Source organism: Lepidochelys olivacea, assembly GCF_965140295.1.
Source record: "Lepidochelys olivacea isolate rLepOli2 genome assembly, chromosome: 6".
Classification (NCBI taxonomy): domain Eukaryota; kingdom Metazoa; phylum Chordata; order Testudines; family Cheloniidae; genus Lepidochelys; species Lepidochelys olivacea.
The window spans coordinates 37,053,096-37,075,348 of record NC_140416.1 but is presented as its reverse complement, the minus strand read 5'-3'; the positions used below and the strand labels follow the sequence as shown (position 1 = coordinate 37,075,348).

The 22,253-nt window shown below is 42.5% G+C and overlaps 1 protein-coding gene across 1 annotated transcript in view; it reads right to left on the bottom strand.

Annotated features, from left to right (window-relative positions):
- CCDC73 (coiled-coil domain containing 73) overlaps positions 1-22,253 on the bottom strand; it is a 242,138-nt gene that overhangs the window by 78,607 nt on the left and 141,278 nt on the right. The window contains exons 11-14 of the mRNA XM_084629795.1: positions 9,240-9,275; positions 7,221-7,295; positions 2,701-2,739; positions 2,026-2,043 (exon numbers count right to left, since the gene is read on the bottom strand). Coding sequence (XP_084485921.1) covers positions 2,026-2,043; positions 2,701-2,739; positions 7,221-7,295; positions 9,240-9,275 — 168 coding nt within the window. The remainder of the gene's footprint in view (positions 1-2,025; positions 2,044-2,700; positions 2,740-7,220; positions 7,296-9,239; positions 9,276-22,253) is intronic.

Genomic DNA, 22,253 nt, shown 5'->3' with positions numbered 1-22,253 from the left:
CAGTTCCTGGCTGTTGGGAAAACCGGTTTCTCCGCTTGCTTGCTGTGAGCTATCTACAACCTCCTCATCATCATCATCTTCTTCGTCCCCAAAACCTGCTTCCGTATTGCCTCCATCTCCATTGAAGGAGTCAAACAACACGGCTGGGGTAGTGGTGGCTGAACCCCCTAAAATGGCATGCAGCTCATCATAGAAGCGGCATGTTTGGGGCTCTGACCCAGAGCGGCTGTTCGCCTCTCTGGTTTTCTGGTAGGCTTGCCTCAGCTCCTTCAGTTTCACGCGGCACTGCTTCGGGTCCCTGTTATGGCCTCTGTCCTTCATGCCCTGGGAGATTTTCACAAAGGTTTTGGCATTTCGAAAACTGGAACGGAGTTCTGATAGCACGGATTCCTCTCCCCAAACAGCGATCAGATCCCGTACCTCCCGTTCGGTCCATGCTGGAGCTCTTTTGCGATTCTGGGACTCCATCATGGTCACCTCTGCTGATGAGCTCTGCATGGTCACCTGCAGCTTGCCACGCTGGCCAAACAGGAAATGAGATTCAAAAGTTTGCGGTTCTTTTCCTGTCTACCTGGCCAGTGCATCTGAGTTGAGAGTGCTGTCCAGAGCGGTCAGAATGGAGCACTCTGGGATAGCTCCCGGAGGCCAATACCATCGAATTGTGTCCACAGTACCCCAAATTCGAGCTGGGAACGTCGATTTAAGCGCTAATCCACTTGTCAGGGGTGGAGTAAGGAAATCGATTTTAAGAGCCCTTTAAGTCGAAATAAAGGGCTTCACTGTGTGGACGGGTGCAGGTTTAAATCGATTTAACGTTGTTAAATTCGACCTAAAGTCCTAATGTAGACCAGGGCTAAGGTACAGAATATGAATTAGGCATTGTTTCTGCTAATTTTCAATGCACTAGCCAGGGCAGAATTTGACCCTTCTTTAACAGAAATATAGAGAACGAAATAACCTGGCATATAAATTAGCATCAAATAACTAATGCCTTGGAATTTTTTTGTTTATCTATTTTCTACGTCACAATCTCAAAGTCCCTAGACTGGCCACTATCACTCACAATGGCTACAAATCTATCATCTTTATTCTCTCAGAATCTCTTTGATTTCAACAGGACTACTCAGGGAGTAAAGCTGTCAGAACTTGACCCAATCTAAAATGCATTATTGCATTGCTACACAGCTAGATAAGATAATGGAACTTCTATCTCCCTCCTTATCTGACCCCTATCAACATAGATTCTGAGCACCTATTATGAATAGAGCTAAGAGAATATGAATTACAGAAAGTAGGAACATGTCCAAAAAAGGGGTTTCTAACATGTTTTCCCACATATTTCTAGGAAATTATTAAGAGTACCTATTTATTCATCTAGGTTCTTACAGTGTATCAGCACTGTAGTGTTTGAGTGTTTCCAAGGCATCTGAAGACAATTATTTAATGATTATGAGTTTTAAATATATATATACACACACACACACACAAAATAAAATACAGGGATATATAAATAAGCAACATTTCATTAACAGGCGTATATACACCTCTAGTTTGCATACAAAAAGTGTTGTAATTTAAATATTATTCCCTTTCATGTGGAAGATGGAACATGGGAGCTCAGTAAAAGACAGTACTTGAAGGGATATAAATATAAATTCAGTAATGTTGTATATTTTAACATTTTTCAGATAACAAATACTTGTTTAACAACAAATGCAAGTTAAAAGTGAAATAAGACAAAACACACTTTATGTTGCCTTTGATCTTTAACTTGTAGCCTTATCTCCCAGGTCAAAGGACACATTATTCAATTTCATCACATTTTGTGTAAAACCACTGTAGCGTTGAAGATGACTTTCAGTACAAATGTCATGGTACTTAAAGCTAAACTGGACTCTAGTTTTTGAGCTTCTTAATTAAAATCACAGTTTATAATGGTCTGACAATATTATCTTTATTCTTTCCAGTTGAGCAGCAACAGAATTTTCACAGCTTCTATTCAATCAAGCTTAGCAATGTTTCTGCAGCTCGCTCTTTCACTTCCTAAAACACACAACAGGAGTCAGAGTGACTAAACTGTCACTCTATATGAATTTATATTCAATGTCAAAGGGAGTAAGTTGCCTCTCCTCTAATTTTTGTCTCCTTGGATCAAATCTAATTAATATTAAAAAATAACTCTAAAACCCCCGCAAATGTCATATCCTTTTTGCTAACATATTAACTTTTAGACATATCATTGTCCCTGACTATCCCATCCTAATGCAACCAACTCCAGGCCATGCCTTATAATTTTAAGGATAATGTAATATCGTTATTCTTTTTATGTTCTGTAAAAGGAATCTTCCCTGGCTCTAATAAGCAAAAGTTAACAAATCACATATCCTCTACAAACTAAGGAATATTTCAATTTTAGAAAAATTTTTCCCAATATTAAATTAAAGGTTTTTATAAACAATTCTGCAATTGTCAGAATATAGTAAGAAGAAGAGGAAAAAATTTGAAGTATTTTACGTATAACAAGATGATGTGACCTCTTTCTTTTAGTTAGGTCCTAACAAATAGTTACTTTTCATAGCTTATTTCTAAAATTCTGTCAGTATTTTCATTACAACCCTCCCTATCTGTCATCAATTTGTCACTGTAAAAATTCTTGGCCTCTTTCTTCTATAGTCACCTACAGCTTTTTCAGTTTCTTACCATTTCATTCAATTTCTTCTGTAAAGTGTATTTTGAAATCTGTAAAAATACAAAAAAGCTATACAGTTAATGTTACAGTATCATTTTTTTTACCAATCTTTACTGAAGAATGCATACATATTAAATATTTTGTTTATATTTTCAATGTGTATTGAAGATTTTGTTCACCCCAATGAAGTAATACCTTTTTTTGGTTCCATTTTTGGTTCTTTTATTGTAAGACTAAGATTATAACATACACTTATTTAAATATCTAAAGAATGCAAAATAAATCAGTGAAATTCTGATGCAAACAAATTAATGTAAAAGAGCATAAATGTGTATTATGACATACATTTTATTTTAATAATGTTTAACATAATATAAATCAACACAATATTTTATTAGTAAATTTTTTTATATATTTATGAGAATTAAAGACCAGGTTTGGTGATCAAATGTGAAAATGTCAACTACTGGTGCCTGTGAAACTTTCTTTGGTTTGTAATTACTTTAATATAGTTGTTTTACACCACATTTTATTATAAATAAATTAGATCTCAGTCCAATTTTCAGCTAAGCAATGGCAAAATTCCTATTGACTTCAAAAGAAGTAGGAGAAAATCTTTATGTATTACATTAAAATGAGGGGATCCAAGTTTAGGTGCTGCCCACCATACTTTATTCATAAGTCAACAGGTGGTAGGAGTGCTAAAAAGTGATATACATTTCTCCTCCACCATCCGCATAAACTTTGGAGGGAGCTATAACCAACTTTCACTAGAGGGAAGATCGCCTTCATGTAGGGCCTTTGCAAGAAACAGGGGAGAAAGAAGAAGTAGAAATTGGAGTAATCTCAGAGTCCTAGAGGAATTTAGAACCTGTTCTCTACTGAGAACAAATAGATAAATAGCTATTATCAATGCCTGAAAAATAAAGACATTTTAGTACAACTCTTGCATTTCTTATTAATGAAAAATTCCCATTTGAAGTCATTAATGTAATACTTTCCACTCCAGTAATATCCACTGCAGAGTACCAGTGTCAATGAGACTCTTGAGTCAAGTAATCCCTGAGTAAGATTAGAAACATTTGATCTCTTATCTTTTATCTCATAGAACATACAAATGTTAGTGATATTTTAATACCTTTAACTATAGCATTATTATACTGCCAGCACATATTATTATCATTTGCAGAAGTGATAAAATGTTTAGGTATATAGCCACTATCCTGGACCTTTGAATATATGAATGTACAATCCTAAAAATTAAATACTGTTTTTGGATATACAAAAACTTTGCAATAGTTGTGATTTACCAACTAACTTTAGACCCTGAAGATCTTGGAGACTTTAGATCTCAAAGATTACCATCCATAAAATCAATAACTGGAACTTTAGTTGCAATTCTTGAATCTTGTACACTTGTACATGTAATCCTTCAACATTGGTAAGCACAAACAGAGGCATTCATTAGTGTTTCTGTTGTTAAGAGACTGACATTGTTTCAATTTTTAATTCATATTATGAGAGATTTATCACTTGAATATAAAAACTTGCTTTGCACTAAAATTTTGCATTCAAGTTTCAGTTCAGCTGGTAGTGTTCTATAGTGCCTTGTCTATCTAGCTAACGTATTAATAAGACACCTATCACCTTGGTATTGATGAACCCAGACCAGCATGTGAAAGATCAGTGTTAAATTTCCAATATCTCCATCTGGTAATGTTGCAAAGGAAATGAGTTCAGCCCGTTGGGAAAGAAGTACGTAATTTCATTCAACAACAATCCTCAGAGCCAATTAAGTTTGCCATCATGGGCACAATTATGGTGGCTGGCCACAACATGCAGTCTCAAGTGATGGCTGCAAATAAGAGGTGACCCTCAAATACAATCAGGGATACAGAGAAGACTAAAGAAAAAATATAATAACCAAGAGTCTTGTTTATGTAGACCTTCTGGAAAAAACACATTTTTGCACAAGGAAGCCTAGAGAACAATGAATCAATTTAAGGTGCAATTCTGACAATTTAAGAAAGTGATTTAAAAACTAAGAGTGAAAAATTATAATCCTGAGCAGAAATTTTACTTTAAAGAAAAGAATGCAGACCTATAGTATTTAAGAATTCATACTGAGGATCCCACAGCTGACTTTGGAAATTCCTTCTCCATTCTTTCCCTTTTTCCTCTTGCTTTGTCTCTTTACTCTATCTTTCCCTAATTCTCTGGTTTATCCACTCTGTTCCTTCCCCCCCCCACACACACACACCAGCTGTCTCCTTTGTTCTCCATCATCCTCCCACACTGCATTGTATCTTCCTGTCTTTCCCCTCTCTTTCTTTAATTCCTGAATCTGCCTGGGGGCAGCTGAGGCTGCTCTAACTCATGCCAGGAGCTGAAATGGGTCCCGGGTCAGGGCAACAAAAAGGTGGCTTACAGACACAGTTGTGACTTCCTGTTTCCTTAAGCCCTGCGCACTGCAGAACATGCCAAATACAGAGATTGAGCCCTATGCACTGTTATATCTAGGTATAATAGGCTGGGTTAAGGAGGTTCAACCTCAACTCTGAATATACTTGCGTTGATAAATTTAAATCAAATTCTTAACATCCTATGAAATATTTTTTATTTCAGTTTATCTTACTTAAGGAAAGCCACGAGAACCATTATTACACTTGCTGTCCATGTATCATGGTCAGCAGACCATGAGCTACACTATACACCACCGGTTGTACATGTATAATTACATGTAATTATTCTTCATGTTAAAAATGTATGCCTTATTTCCAGCCTGAATTTGCCTAGCTTCAACTTCCAACCATTACATCATGTTATACCTTTCTTTGCTAGATTGAAGAGTCCATTATTAAATATTTGTTCCTTATGTAGGTACTTATAAACTCTCATCAAGTCACCCCTTAACCTTCTCTTTGTTAAGATAAATAGATTGAGTTCTCTGAGTCTATCACTGTAAGGAATGTTTTCTAATCCTTTAGTTATTTTCATGGCTCTTCTCTGAACCCTCTCCAATTAATAAAAATGTTAAATAGCATAGGGCCAAGGACTGATCCCTGCAAGACCCCACTAGAAAGACACCCTTTTGATGATGATTCACCATTTACAATTACATTTTGAGAGCTATCAGTTAGCCAGCTTTTAATCCATTTAATGTGTGCCATGTTAATTTTATATCATTCTAACTTTTTAATCAAAATGCCGTGCAGTACCAGGTAAAATGCCCTACAGAAGTCTAAGTATCAATACTATTACTTTTATCAGCCAAATTTGTAATCTCATCAAAAAAAGATATCAAATTAATTTGACAGGCTCTATTTTCCATAAACCCATGTTGATTGACATTAATTATATTATCCTCCTTTAATTCTTTATTAATCGAGTCCCAGAAAAAGTGAGAGCAAGAGCCTGATGCTAGCAGTACTGGAGTTCAAGTCATATTGCAGCTGACTTGTAACAATCACTTTCAGAAATGTCAAAATCCCAGGCTTCGCAGAAGGTATTCTAGCACAATTAGCAAGACAAATATCACCAGTCTTATTGAAAATTTTTCTTCCAGTTAATCTGAAATTGCAAAGTGAGCATCTGAAGTATAACTACCTTCTTGCCCAGAGCAGAATAAATGACTAGCCTACTCAGCCAAAAGTAGGAAAATAATTAGGAGCTGACAAAACTTGAAATTTGGCAACACATTCCACTGTCAGAAATTCTCTCCTTCCTTAAACTAAACATTCCCTACTCCTACTCTCTAAGTCAACCAATCTCAGAACGTATGTCATTTTCTTTGTCTTTAAGAACAAGGCTATCATGGGCTACCTTCCAATATAAATATTTTTTAAAAGCCTTGTCTACACTGGAGATTGCCCTCATGCCAGCCACCACCGTAGCTGCACCCATGCAATGCCCCATAAAGACAAAATAAAACGCTATAACTCACAGCTTGAAACGTGTAGCTTGATCTGATTTCAAACAGTGCAAATCAGTGACTTTGTCAGGCAGGGGTCAGAGTTTGAGTGAGACATGTTTGTTAGTTGTGGACTATGTGGAGAAGATGGTAAACTTGTGGCAAACCCAGGTGAAGGGCAAAAGTAGCAGTATGATCTTGAGGACCATTGTGGGCAGCTGTTTAGGGGTCCCTTGCCAAGGCTTCCAGAGAGTGGGGGAAAAAAACCCTTCACTTCTCTGTAGCCAGAGGAGAAGACTTCAAAGAAAGAGGATGGCTGTGTCCCAGAGAGAGCAAAGGACAGTGTTTTATACTTCATTAGGACTTTTTATTTCCCCAGAAGTCCTCCTAGAAGGGAAGCACTAAATTAAAAAGCCCTGAGAAATAAAGAAAGACTGTGGACAGGCGAGGGAAACTCAGGCAGCAGCTGACCTGGCTGCTCGGAGGTCAGGTGCACCTGTACAGTAAAAAAAGAAAGTAAGAGCTCCTAGAAGACCCCCTTTAAAAACAAAGAATAAAGAAAAGCTTTCCACTTAACAAAGAGCTATATGAGTACTGCATTTAACAATAAAGTTAATTTACCTGTGATGTTTTTAATGTTTTCTTCAGCCCATCAATTTCTTTTTCTTTTGTTTCTATAGCAAGCTGATATTTGCCCTTTAAATCAGAAGTCATACTTTAGCATTTAGAAAAATCAAACACATTATGACAAAAACTTGTCAACCACAATTGTAAAGAATATAAAGCACTACTCTACTGTGATAGATTCTTGACCATGTAGAACAATCTGCATGCAAAACAATCATGTAGCATTTAGCTAAGTCAATATCTGGAGTATTTAGAAATCTGTTAAAAAGAGATTAAAACAGAGAGCACAATGGTGATTTTTCCCTGCTTACAAGTAGTCCGGGAACTTTGGACTCCAAGTGGATTATTTCCTTTATGGCAGAGAAATGTGAGGCATAAACGCAGGATTAACGAATTATCTCAGTTTTAAACCAAGATATTAAATACCAAAACAGCACAATGTAGAGCCATTTACCTATGCATTGGACCAAGGTCTTCTCAGAAACAACTTTTTCTGTTTTCTCAATCAGCAAATATATTGTGTCAGATTCTGATCTCAATTACCCTGTGAAACTCTAAAACACTTCAGTGGAGTTGCTCCAGATTTGAGTGCAGAATCAAGCCAAAAGACGTTGGCCCAGATCAAAGGTATTTGGACTCCCAGCTTCCATTGAAATCAATTGTAATTAAGGGGCCAAACACCTTTGAGGATCTGGGCCTTTGTCCCTGGAACAACATGTTCAACTCTAGTCTGTTCTTTCTTTCAGTTTCCAGAATGCTATTGGTTAAATTATGTGCTGAATTATATCTCATGCAATCTCCCAAAATCAGCTGTATGAGTAAAATTACTTCAATTGAATGCATACAATATTAGTGCAGAATTTGTCCTTTGTGTTAAGAGAGGATGGGTCAATTTATCCATGCAATTACATTAGTACAAATCAAAGTGATTACTGATTTTGGTGGTGTTGAAAATGGTATAAATCAGTGCAAAATTTGACTCTTCACCAACAGCTGTCAAAGAAAATTGGAAAACACCAACCAAGATGATGCCTAGAAGTGTGTAGAGATGCTGCACAACCTAAAAAGAGCTCTCCTCTCCCTCAAGTGAATGCTGTTAACCATTAGGTTTGAAGGCACTCATTGCTTTACTCTCAACATATTTTTTAACTGATTTAGGTAAACTGGTGCAAGTTTATGTACAGACACTCTTGTTTCAGTTAAAGAATTTGTTACGATTTTGCTTAATCCTGTAAAAAAGGATGAAGCTAAACTGAAATAAAAATGCCTACACACAAATTTGTACTGGTTTAACTATCTTGGTTTTAAAACATACTATTAGTTAAACCAGTACAAATTTGTGTATAGATAAGTTCTCTGTTTACATGAGAAAGTTACTCCAGTTTAACTTAAATTGGTGTAAAAACCAATTTAAACAGACACTTATTTCAGTTTAAGAGTGTCAACTATATATTGTAAACTATACACTGTATAGGGGTCAACTATAAACAGTGTAAACTATATACTGTATAGGGATCAGTATTGATCATTAAAATTCAGCCACCTCTGGGGTCAAATTCAGCAACCATTTAAAAGAGTGCACATTAACAGTTATTTAAGATCAGAGATGAAAAATACTTTATCCAGTTGAAACAAGAGGATTTTAGGCAATTACAATTAAATCAAAATTTAACCAGGTCAACCTTATGAAAACCGTCAACATTTTTCATTCTATGCTTAATTTAATACTTATTTTGTGCAGTTAAACTAGTATACTTATATGCATTATGCAATATTAATATTTTCTTACTATATGTTAGTACAGCACCTAGCACATTGGGACCCTAATCTCAGATGGGCCCTCTAGGCACTACTGCTATAAAAATAATAATAGTTTATTATTATTACTACATGATCTTTTATAGTTTATACTCAAAACACATGTAATGTACATTTTAAATTTTTATAACACACCTGTCACATATTTTTCCATTGAACGATAAATTATAGTAATAATGCAATTACACACAGTACCTTTTCTTCTTCCATGGTAAATGTCCTTGCTTGTAACTTCATTGCCAATAGTGGATAAAATTAAAAATGGTATGTTAAAACAACATATACTATATTTTAGCCTCTGTAGGATTAATTTTATTCCTACACTTTGACAATAGAACATAGTAAGATTGATTTTATTATTAGAGCAGTAGGATTAATTTTATTCATATCCTCTGACAACAGAATATAGTTAATAGTACACAAAACAATGTAAATGCTTTACTTTTATCACAGTTCTACAACAGCAGCAAATGTATGAACTAAACCCAACTTTTCCACGTCAAGCTGGAAAGGAAAATTTTCTTCACTTGCTAATTTATTTTTTCTGAGCTAGCATGTTGGTTAACCCGATACTAGTGGATCGAATCCTTCAGAACCATGTGGAGGGGCAATCTCGAGCCCCATAATACTTATTCCAGACATTTTTTCAGTCCTTGTAGATGATCCACAATAGATAATCAACAAAAAATAACACAACTTTGATGAAAAAGCAAATTGCAGGTACAAAAAGAAACTCTTATTTCCTGTAACTGTGGTTCTTTGAGATGTGATGCAGATATACACACACCTAGTGCACTGGAGCCAGAGAATTTTGTGTAGGAGTATCTGTAGGTGGAGCGGCACTCATGCCTCGTAGCTGTAGCCCCTCCCTGGCTAGATGAGGTAGTGCCGCCATGACCCCCCTCAGTTCCTACACACCACATGTCAAAAGTATCGACTCCGATGCAGAGGGGATGGAGAGTGGGTTGTGGAATACATGTTTGTATCACAGCTCAAAGAGGAGGTTACTTACTGTAACTGGAGGCAGCATGTGTCCCTGTGGAGAGAACTGTAAGACCCCCAGCAGGGGGAAGTTTGATATCTTATAGCATTCAAGTATTTGAACAGTACGCAGCCAAGATCCACTTAGAGATCCTTTGTGAGGATATGGCGTGGCCCCTTGATCTCTCCACCATGGCAACAAAAAGAGTCTCAGGCCTGGTCTACACTATGGGCTTAAGTCAAATTTAGCTGCGTTAGGTCGATTTAAAAATTACTGCATCCATACAACCAACCCCATTCCATCGACCTAAAGGGCTCTTAAAATCGACTTCTGTACTCCTCCCTGACAAGGGGAGTAGCGCTAAAATTGACCTTGCTGGGTCGATTTGGGATAGTGTGGACGCAAATTGGCCTCCAGGAGCTATCCCAGAGTGCTCCATTGGGACCGCTCTGGACAGCACTTTGAACTCCAATGCACTAGCCAGGTACACAGGAAAAACCCCAGAAAATTTTGGATTTCATTTCCTGTTTGGTCAGTGTGGCGAACTCAGCAGCACTCAGCAGCACAGATGACCATGCAGTCCCCCCAGAATCATAGAGCATAGAATGTTTCTATGCTCCCCCTATCATCTCTGTCCCTGAGGTTATCGTAGATTAGAAGATGAAAAAAATGCACTCGCGATGACATATTTTCTGAGCTCATGCAGTCCTCCCGTACTGATAGGGCACAGCTTAATGCATGGAGGCATTCAGTGGCAGAGGCCAGGAAAGAATTAAGTGAGCACAAAGAGTGGAGGCAGGACGCAATGCTGAGGCTAATGGGGGAGTAAACGGACATGATGAAGCGTCTGTTGGAGCTACAGGAAAGCCAACAAGAGCACAGACCTCCACTGCATCCACTGTATAACCGCCTACCCTCCTCCCCATGTTCCCTAGCCTCCTCACCCAGAAGCCCAAGAACGTGGAGAGGAGGCTCTGGACACCCAGCCACTCCACTCCAGAGGATGGCCCAAGCAACAGAAGGCTGTCATTCAAACAGTGATTTTTAGTGTGGCTACAATAAGCAATATGGCCTTGTCCTTCCCTCCTCCCCCACCCCACCCGGGCTACCTTGTCCGTTATCTCATTTTTTTTTTAATTAATAAAGAAAGAATGCATGGTTTCAAAACAATAGTTACTTTATTTCAAAGGGAGGAGGGTGGTTGGCTTACAGGGAATTAAAATCAACAAAGTGGGTGGGTTTGCATCAAGGAGAAACACACACAACTGCCACACCGAAGCCTGGCCAGTCATGAAACTGGTTTTCAAAGCCTCTCTGATGTGCAGTGCGCCTTACTGGGCTCTTCTAATCACCCTGGTGTCTGGCTGCTCAAAATCGGATGCCAGGCGATTTGCCTCAACCTCCCACCCCACCATAAACATCTCTCCCTTACTCTCACAGATATTATAGAGCACACAGCAAGCAGCAATAACAATGGAAATGTTGGTTGTGCTGAGGTCTGACTAGTCAGCAAACAGCGCCAGCGAGCTTTTAAAGGTCCAAAGGCACATTCTACCATCATTCTGCACTTGCTCAGCCTGTAGTTAAACTGCTCCTTACTACTCTCCAGGCTTCATGAGCCATGGGAGCAAGAGGTAGTCTGGGGTAGGTGCGACTGTGCAGTGGTGCCAGCTGGGAGAGCAGCCTGAGGCAGAAGCCTCCAGCTTGCATGATATTCCAGGCAGGATTGAATCTTCATGAGACGAAACTTAAAGAAGAGAATGACCTGGCTCCCATTCGGTGCTCTAAGAGGAGGATAGCCATGTCTGTCCAGGCGCCCCGATCGACCTCACCAAGGTCTGCCAGGAGCACCCAGGAGAGGTACGACAGTTAAGAGTCCTACTGTACCATCTGCCGCGAAGACAAGGAGCTGCTGCTGTGTAGCAATGCAGTACTGTGTCTGCCAGCAGCACCCAGGAGACGTACGGTGACGGTGAGCTGAGCGGGCTCCGTGATATGGCGTCTGCATGGGTAACCCAGGAAAAAAGCCGTGAAACGATTGTCTGCCGTTGCTTTCATGGAGGGAGGAAGGAGGGAGGGACAGGGGCCTGACGACATGTACCCAAAACCACCCGCGACAATATTTTTGCCCCATCAAGCACTGGGAGCTTAACCAGAATTTCAATGGACAGCAGAGACTGCAGGAACTGTGGGATAGCTACCCACAGTGCACCGCTCTGTAAGATGATGCTAGCCACGGTCGTGAGGATGCACTCCACTGGCTTAATGAGCTTAGTGTGGACATATGTAATCGACTATAAAATCAGTTTCTAAAAATCAACTTCTATACAATCAACCTAATTTTGTAGTGTTGACATACCCTCAGAAAGTTTCTAAAGGGCCTAGCTCTTTGTAGGTAGAATGCTAGGGCATGTCTGACATCCAGGAGAGGCATGTGGTTTTGGAAAGAATACAGGTAAGTGGATTGATTGACTGAGATGGAATTCAAACACAACCCTGGGGAGGAATTTGCAGTGCAACCTCTGTGAAATCTTCTCCTTGTGGAAAACCACTGCTGTCATAGTCATTAGCTGACTAGCCCACCTGGCCAAAGTGATGGCTAATAGGAATGCAACTTTTATGAAAGGTGGGTCATGGTACTGGTTGCCATAGGTTCGAAGGGTGGTTCTGTGAGAGCTGAGAGGACGAGGTTAAGATCCCACTGGAGCCTGTGTTTGACAACAGATGGGAAGGTTCTGACCAAGCCTTTCATAAAATATACTGCCTTTGGGTGCATGAAGATAGAGCATCCCTCCACTATGGGAAGGAAGGTACTAAATGTCACTAGGTGCACAAAGAGGGAGCTGAGGGCTAAGCCCAATGTTTTCAGGGTGAAGAAATACTCGAGGACAACCAGGATGGTCACCATGTCAAGAGAATGATGATGACAGTGCACCCACTTCAAGAAGAGGTGCCACTTTGTCTGGTAGCACATTCTGTTGGACTCTTTCCTACTCTGGTTAAGGATCCATTGGACTGAGGCTGAACATGCACGTTCTATGTTAGACACTGTCACGGGGTTCACTCCCCACTAGCAGCGTCTCCTGCTGTCTGTCCTGGAAATTTATCTCTGCCAGGTGTTGCACTCCCCCTCCGGTGGTGTCTTCACCCGTGCTGTCATGCCCTGCTGGCTCTCTCACTCCACGAACTGCAGTCTCCTCTTTGTGGCTTGGCCCTCCAGCCCGGTCATTAAGGTTCTCCCCTTCTGGGGAATTCAAAAGTCCTTCCAGACCCGCTGTCTGGCTGGCAACTCCAACGCCCTTGCCACTTCTCAGTGGCTAGTAGGGGAACCCAGGCCTGCCCACTGCACTTGGTTCCAGCCAAGGACCCTATAACAAGCAGCCAAGGTCTCTGCATGGTCCCACCCCTTGCTGCTGTTTCCCTGGCCTTCTTCCTACTTATCTAGCTTCCCCTCTCTCTAGGTTTGCCAGCCTCCCAACTCCCTCCACTCAAGGAGTGGCTGCAGCCTACTAACCTGAAGCCCGGCATCTGTAGCCAGCTTCCGGCTTTATAGGCTCCATCTGTTCCTGCAAAAGTGAGCCTGTGTGCAATCAGTTAGTTTCCTGCTGCTTGGCTCCTTCTCCAGGTGCAGCCTGGGGAATTAATTGGCCAGCCAGGCCAACTTAACCCCTTCCAATCCTGTGTTAGGTGGACACCCCATCACAGATGCCCATCCAAACCCCAGGCCATGAGGTGAAGAGAGACTGAATTGGGATGCAAGCCTCCCTTGGTCCTGTTTGAGAAGATCCAGGAATGACTGGAGCCTGACCAGTGGAGTGCTTCAGGTGGTCTGTGAACCAGAACTCCCAGGGCCAGTAGAGTACTATGAGAATGATGATGGTCTGTCCTGGAAAACTTTCCGGAGAACTTGAGGCAGAAAGGGAATTGGAAGAAAGGTATATTGAAGGTCACCCATTCAGGGGAGCAGGGGAACATCACCCTGGGAGTATCTGCCTACAGCCTTCCTCAAGCAGCAGATGGGAAGCTTTTGATTAATTTGTGATGCAAAGAGGTCTCATCAGGGAGTACCACACCATGCAAAGAGATCAGTCAGGACTGTGTTGTGTAGTTTCCATTTGTGGTCTATGCAGAGAGTCCTGCTCAGTACGTCGGCCAGGGAATTCTAAGAACTTGGGAGGTACACACCCTGTATGGTCACCTGGTTTCTGACACACCAATTCCTCTGCCTCGGAGTAGAGAGGATAAGATCTCATCCTCCCCTGCTTGTTGACATAGACCACTATGGTAATGTTGTCAAATAGGATCTTCACATGGAGACAACTTCTTGCCACGACTGTCCCACTAAGAAGCCAGTTGTCCAGGTACAGGAATACCTTACAAGTCCCTGGCATCTCATTTGGGCTGCTATGACTACAAACACCTTAGTAAAGATCATTGGTGCTGTTGCTAGGCTGAAGGGAAGGATGTGAAACCGGTAATGTTGCTGCCCCACCTTGAATCTCAGGAACTTCCTGTGAGATGAGTGGATGTCCACATGGAAGTATGCATCTTTCTTCGCAAGAGCAATGAACCATGATTCCTCCTAGAGGGATGGAATTATCGATATCAGTGTGACTATCCAGAATTTCAGCTTTCTGATTAATATATTTAGCTGACAAAAATTCAGGATGAGCCTCTACCCTCCGCCTTTTTTGCGGATGAGGAAATATGGTGAGTAGAACCCTCTCCCCTGGTATTGAGGCAGGATGACCTCTATCGCACCCTTGAGAAGCAGGGAGTCTGAAGAATCAATTGGTGAGAGGGATCCCCAAAGGGAGTCAGGTGGGAGAGTGATGAGGCAGGAACGAAAGAAATTCTGTGGAGTATCTGTGGATAATGTCCAGTACCCAACTGTTCACGGGGATCTTGCCTCAACTATGGGCAAGATGGCCACCAAAGATAATGGGGAGTGAGGTAGGTGGCATCAAAGGTAGTTCACAGGTCTCAACCCATATCAAAAATGACTCTTGGACTGCAGCTGGGAAAGAATTGAGGAGGTGCCAATGGCCGGGGCTGGGAAGTGGGCTATCTGGGACCTCTGTCATCTGGGGAAGATGGCTGTTGACAGTAGGATGGGTAGGCATTAGGTGACTGTGGTCTGAAGGGCTGCCTCTGGTGCTTTTTTCTGTGGGGCAGCGTGTAGATTCCCAGGAACCGCAGAGTGGAGCATGAGTGCTTCAAGGAATGCTGAGACTCATCCATCTTGTCATTAAAAAGATTGGCTTCATCGAAAGGGAGGTCCTCAATGATGTTCTGAACCTCTCTCAGGAAACCCAAAGACTGGAGCCAAGAGTCTCTGCGCATAACCTGTCTGGTGCCCAGGAACAGGATGCAGTGTCAGCTGCACCACTGCAGCCTGGAGGGCCACCTTTGCTATCAGTTTCCTCCCATCTACCAAGGCCTGGAACTGGGCCTGGTCATCTTCAGGGAGCTTGTCCTTAAGCTCTTCCATCCTGCTGTAGATACTGAAATCATACTTAGCAAACAGCACCTGGTAGTTGGCTATGCAAAACTGCAGCCCGCTGAGGAAAAGATCTTCCTGCCTAGGAGGTCCAACCTTTTTGACCCCTTGTCTGGTGGGCTGGACTTCTGTGGAGGTTTTGAGCCTGCTCCACAGCTGTTGTTGAACCCACTCCACAGTGAATTAGAGGCCAGGTGAATAAAAAGGAAATTGGTCCCTTTGCATGGCATGAAATAGCATCTCTTGGCTTTTTCGTGGGAGGAGGAGACATGATACAGGCATGTGCCAAACCATCCTGGCCGGTGCCAGTATGGTCTTCTTTATGGGTAGGGGCACCCTGGTTGGTCCCTGTGGTTGAAGAACATTCAGGAGACAATGTTGGGGATCCTGGACTTCCCCAGCAGAATTTGTAGATCACTAGCCACACTCTGTAGCAGTTCTTGGTATGGACGGGAGTCATCCATTAGAGAGTGTGGCAAAAGGATGTCTGCCTCATCCAGCGATGAGAAGGCTCCAATCAGAACTGGCAGTACCGATTCCATGTCTTCCTCCTCGTATACCAATGAAACCAGCTGGTAAGTGTGGGGGGGAACAATAAGACCCCCTGAGATGTTGCCAGACGTCTGTAATACGGGTCCCAGGGACTCCAGTAGGGCCAGAAGGAGGGGGTCCACTGGTCTCAGCAGACTCCATTGAAAGTGATACTAAGCTTCCTAGTGGCGGAGGGGCAGGCAGAGAAAGAGTCATAGCCAGGTGGATATGGTTGTCTTGACTGTCCATCCAGGTTCGTGCACTGTGGCAGAGACATTGGCAGGGCTATGTCCTGGGATTCCTCTAAGTCAGACAACAATTCCATTGGAAACAGCAAGACCATTGGTACCGGGGGGTCCCGATCTGATGGATGGGGGAGGGGCATCTCCTGCAACAGTTCATCCTCAGGCACAGGAATGTCCCAGAGAATGGACAGGCCAGACAGGAGTGGAGACAGTCTGCGTATTGATGAGGTGGCACCGATGGAACATCCAGGGCCACACTCGGAGTTGGGTGCTCCATGTGTCCCACCACCATGGTCACCGATGGTACCAAAGGATACTGCTTCTTCTTTACTTTACCCTTGGGAGCCAGTTCTGCAGGATCAGCCCATGATGTCTCACCCGACCTGGCACAGCTTGGAGAGGAAATGTGCCTCTTATGCACAATCTGCTGCAGGGATCTGTTCTTATGACCAAAAGAGCGTTTCTTATTCTTGTGGGGGGGCTTGTCCTGGGACTTTTGCTGCTGACGACTACGCATCATGGCTTGTGGTCAGAGGGGCACTACTGGTTGGTGGAGGCCACTGTATGAGGGTGTCTCCCTGGCCAGGATCAGAGTGAGTCTGGGGCCTCAAATCTTCTTTGATCAGGAACTTATGGAGTTGGAGCTCACAGGCCTCTCTAGTTCTTGGTGGAAAGGACTTACATATGTCGCACTTCATCCAGACACTAGAGGCACCATTGATGCTCATCACTAATGGAAAAGGAATGAGGGCAGGAGATGCAGTTCTTGAAGCCTGGGACCTGGGTGTAGCCCTTAGGTAGCAAAGGGTTCTTCTCCACAGTTGGGGTTCTATACGACACTGTACTATGCTAAACTATCTCAAACTAAGCTATAAAACTATTAAAAAAATATTTACACAGGTATATACAACAACTCTCTTAATGAAATAAAAGTAAAGGTGGAATAGGAGTTCCAATTTAGGCCATGTGGAGGTAAGAAGGAACTGTAGTGGTGTCAACCCCACCGTCCCTGATTCCTCATGTTTCCAACCAAGGGTAAGACACTGTGCTTGTGCAGGTCTATGGACTCTGATTGCAGAAAACTTCTGGACGCGGAAACATGGCATGCATGCACACCCACGTGTGGAATACACATAGGGACTATCACTCAAAGAAGTAGTAACTGTTTCTTCTTCTTTGAGTAGATGCAGCCGTGTAGGTGATTCACAAGCAGTACACACAAGAGGTGGGGGAGCCTACTTAAAGAAGGACTGCAGGACTGCTCTACCAAAGTACACATCTGTTCTTCATGCAACAGTAATGGCATAATAGTTGGTAAACATATGCACAGGTGATCAAATGGCAGCCCTGCAAATGTCCAATACTGAAACGTCACCTAAAAAGGCCATTGACATAGCCAGTGCCCTCAGAGTGAGCTTGCAGTTTTTGAGGAAGCATAGTTCACACTATTTTGTATGCAGTCTAGATGCAGGAAGTTATCCACCTGGAGACTGTCTGCAAAAAGAGGGCTTGTCCCTTCTTCCAGTCTGCATATGACAGACAAGGCAAAGCACAAAACTGTTTAGTCCTGTCCAAGTAAAAGGTGAGGCAGTGCCTGACCTTCAGTGAATGAATATGCTGCTTCTCCAGGGTTTGTCGGTCTGTGGCTTGGGACAGAACACTGGTAGATATGCTGCTTGAATTCAGGTGAAATTGAGTCATTACTTTACATAAAACTCTGTGTGGCTGCAAGGTCACTTTGTCCTTGGACAGCTGAGTATAAGGAGGCTCTACCATCACAGCCTGCAACTCATGGAGGTCATAGCCACCAGGAATGCAGTCTTTTGACACAGTAGTGGAAAAAATATGCCAAAGACTCAAACAGAGGTCCCATCAGAGCTGCTAAAACTATATTGAGGTCCCACAAACAAAATGGTTCTCTCACAGGTGGGTGCAGACGAAGGACTCCTTTCAAGAACCTTGCTACCATGGTATTCAAAAATAACAACCTCCCCTGGATGGAAGGGTGAAATGCCGAAATTGAAGCCACGTGGATCTTCAAACAGACTGAGTGCAAGATGTAACAAGTATACCAAGATGTCCTGAATTCCAGTCAACATTGGTTGAACCCTGAGGGCCGATGACCACATTGAAAAACGTTCCCATTTGGCCAAATAGGCCAATCTGGTGAAGGGCTTCCTACTATTAAGTAAAACCTGCCACACAGCCTCCAAACATTGTTCCTATTCTTCATTTAGCCATGGAGGAGCAACACAGTGAAATAGAGAGACACCTGAGTGCAACACGCAAGTTCTGACCATATTGCTGGTCCTGGGCAGTGGGAACCAAGAGAAGAGGACTGTTAGGATATAGATATTCAGGCCTGTCTGCAAAGGCCTGTACTTTAAGAATTTAGGTGTATTCTTATCACTTGGCTAGTTCCAGAGGTATAAAAGAAAGAATCAAAACCACTGTCTGCCAGTGTAAGGGCCTTCTCTTACTGTGACAGTTTGTGGCCCTGTGCTTAGGCTCAGGCCTTTGGCTAAGCAGCAGAGGCAGCCATAAGCTGGGAAGCGAACGGTCACATCCTCACATTCCAAACTAGTCACATTGAAATAAGGTGCTATTGGGCTGTTAGGCACTATCAGGACAGGATTGTATTCCTATCACCTCCAGAGAAAGGGAAGTGCCTAGAAAATGTAAAAGGAAACTTAGTTTGATAGCATCCTGTCTGGCAAGAATTCACTTATCAATACCTGGGATGTGAAATCCTCACTTCTGTGTTGTCTTGTCATTGTAGTTCCCACTTTGCTATTGTTTGTCTGTATAATCTCTGTCTGGTTCTGTGATTGTTCCTGTCTGCTGTATAATTAATTTTGCTGGGTGTAAACTAATTAAGGTGGTGGGATATAATTGGTTACATAATCATGTTACAATATGTTAGGATTGGTTAGTTAAATTTCAGGAAAATGATTGGTTAAGGTATAGCTAAGCAGAACTCAAGTTTTACTATATAATCTGTAGTCAATGAGGAAGTGACGGGGTGGGGGTGTGGGTGGGGGTGGGCATGTGGGTGTGTGAGATGGGAACAGGGAATGGGGGTAAGAAAATTGGAATCATGTTTTGCTAAAGGGGGAGATGGGAACAGGGAATGGGAGTAAGGAAGTTGGAATCATGTTTGGCTAAGGGCAGGAATGGGAACAGGGACACAGGTGTAAGGCTCTGTGGTGTCAGAGCTGGGAAGGAGGATACTAAGGAAGGAAACTGGAATCATGCTTGCTGGAAGTTCACCCCAATAAACATCGAATTGTTTGCACCTTTGGACTTCGGGTATTGTTGCTCTTTGTTCATGCGAGAAGGACCAGGGAAGTAAGTGGGTGAAGGAATAAGCCCCCTAACAAGGACACCCTGTCATACATTGTTCTGTCCTGTACACAACCATATATCCAATTGTCCTCAGCCACATTTGGAGAGGGCCAAGATGCAGCCTGACAAACTGGACTAACTGCGTGCATGCAGCCATGTGACCCAACAGTCTTAGGCACATTCAAACTGTAGTTGAAGGCTGAGAGTGCAGTTCCAGACACAGATGACCAATCACCTGAAAACAGATCTGCGCCAAGGCAACACCAGTGACAAGGAATGTATCATTCCTCAGTTCCAGACCTGGCACCAGTCTCAACTCTGCAGTCTGTGGCAGGGGAGATTAGGCTATGTTACCAACAGCCACTGAGGTTCTGCGACATATCCAGATGGTGCCAATGAGGTTGTGGATGTCATGAGTGGGGAATCTGGAACTGATAGGCAGAGTAGATCCACTGCCACCAGGTATGCCACTGGTGTGGAGAAAGCTGGTGTCAGCATAGATGTCATTGGTACAGACTCAACGGACGTTCCAGGGTCGGAACCAGAGTACATGGTATGGGACCCTGCGTGTCTACACGGTACCAGGGAGTGATTTGAAGGAACTGTTCCATCCCACTTGCCAGCAGTAGCACGGCACCCATCTGTACTCTTCTTAGACCAAGAGGAGTCATCACGAGACTTATAGTGATCTCGATTGGTCTTATGAGACTTTTTCCTTGGCACCTTCAAGGAGGGGAACAGCTTCTCCATCTCTAGGGGGAATTGCCAGCCCCAGAACATGGAGCAGCATCCTACACCAAGTCTGAAGGTGCCCAATGATCCAACGTGGACCTCAGTACTGAAACAGGTCTCATGGCTTGCTCAAGGAGGTGCTGCTTTCAGGAAAAGGTCTCTAGCCACCTGAGTCTATTTAGTGAAGGATTTACAAATCAAACACTGCTCCTGGGCATGATCCTGGTCCAAATGGAGCAAGTACTTCATGTGAGGATCATTGCTGGGGATCACACACCCCCTCAGGGCAGACAGTGTTTGAACCATGGTGAAAGCATCACTCTGGGCAAATAACAATACTAACTTACTTTCTAACACTAAAGTAGTGTACTAATTAAACAACTACACAGAGAAAAACTCTCAGCACTGAGAAGGGATTGAGAGGTGAAACCACGAGAGGTCAGATTCCAGCCACAGGTGGTGAGAAGAAACTGAGGGTGGTCAGGGTGGTGCCATGTCATAGAGCCAGGAGAGGGGCTATGGCCACAAGGCATGAGAACTGCCCCCCATGAGTACTGCTAGGTGAAATTCTCCAGCTTCAATGCACCACACACGTGCACACCCAAGTGCAATACACGGCTGCATCTACTTGAAGAAGAATCTCATTTTCTTCAAAGAATTGTGTACCTGCCATTTGCTTTTTTTCTAAAAATGTATGTCTTGCATTGGCCCAGACCTTCACCTGTAGTGTTCTGTTAACTATTTTTCACTTATAGAAGTCCCCACAAACCAGGATCCACCAACCCAAACCAGCATCAGACCCTGTCAGAACAACAAATCCAAAATATGCAGATGTATCTCCACTGTTATAATGATCAATACCCCCTACAACACACCTTTCATCATCAATAGATCCTACATTTGCCTATCACAGCATGTGGTGTACCTCATTCAGTGCATTAAATACCCTAACAATTATTATGTGGGGGAACCCAGACAATCACTAGAGTCTCAAATGAACTCTCACAGAAAAATTATAAAAGACAAAAACATCCTATCACCCATGGATGAACACATTTCACAAAACAATGTCTCCATATCAGACCTCTCAGTCCTCATCCTGAAAAGAAACCTGCACAACACTGTCAAAAGATGAGCCTGGGTACTTAAATTCATAACTCTGCTGGACACTAAAAAACATGGACTCAGAGATGCTGGTTTTATGGCTCATTACAATAATTTGTAATTGTAACATACCTTGCTGCCTACTACTCTCCTTTGTCCCACTATTGCAGAGGTGTTGATTGTCCACGTCATTTTAAGTGGTATCCTACATGTGTGAACCCCATATGCTTAACAATCTGTCCAACTTTGTACTTAGGTTGGCCAGTCTGGTCTACCTTCCCCAGACCTCAGGAAGAGCTCTGTGAAGTTTGAAAGCTTGTCTCTTCCACCAACAGAAGTTGGTCCAATAAAAGAAATTAGCTCAGCCTCCTTGTCTCACTTATTTTGAGATACTTTATTCATTGAAATGGTGGCAATGAGGAAATAAACTTTAAAAGAAAATATAAGGATTGTATTTCATGGTTCAAAGGGAAGAAGAAAAAAATATTGGTGCATTATATTAAAATGCCACTTAGGTCAGGTCAATTCAATAAAGTACCTAAGCACGTACGAAATTTTAAGTGTCAGTAATCCCACTGTTCAAGTAACATAACTGTGCTTAAAGCTACCTTAAGGCAGCACCTGAAAATTTTCCTACTTTAGGGGACTCCTTAACAGCTGCTGTTCCTCTTGGTTGGGAGGTTGTCAGGGGCAGGGCTAGAACACAATGCACTTCAGCAATCCTAGCCAATGAAGCATCATTTATAGAGCAGTTATTCATTAGCACAAGT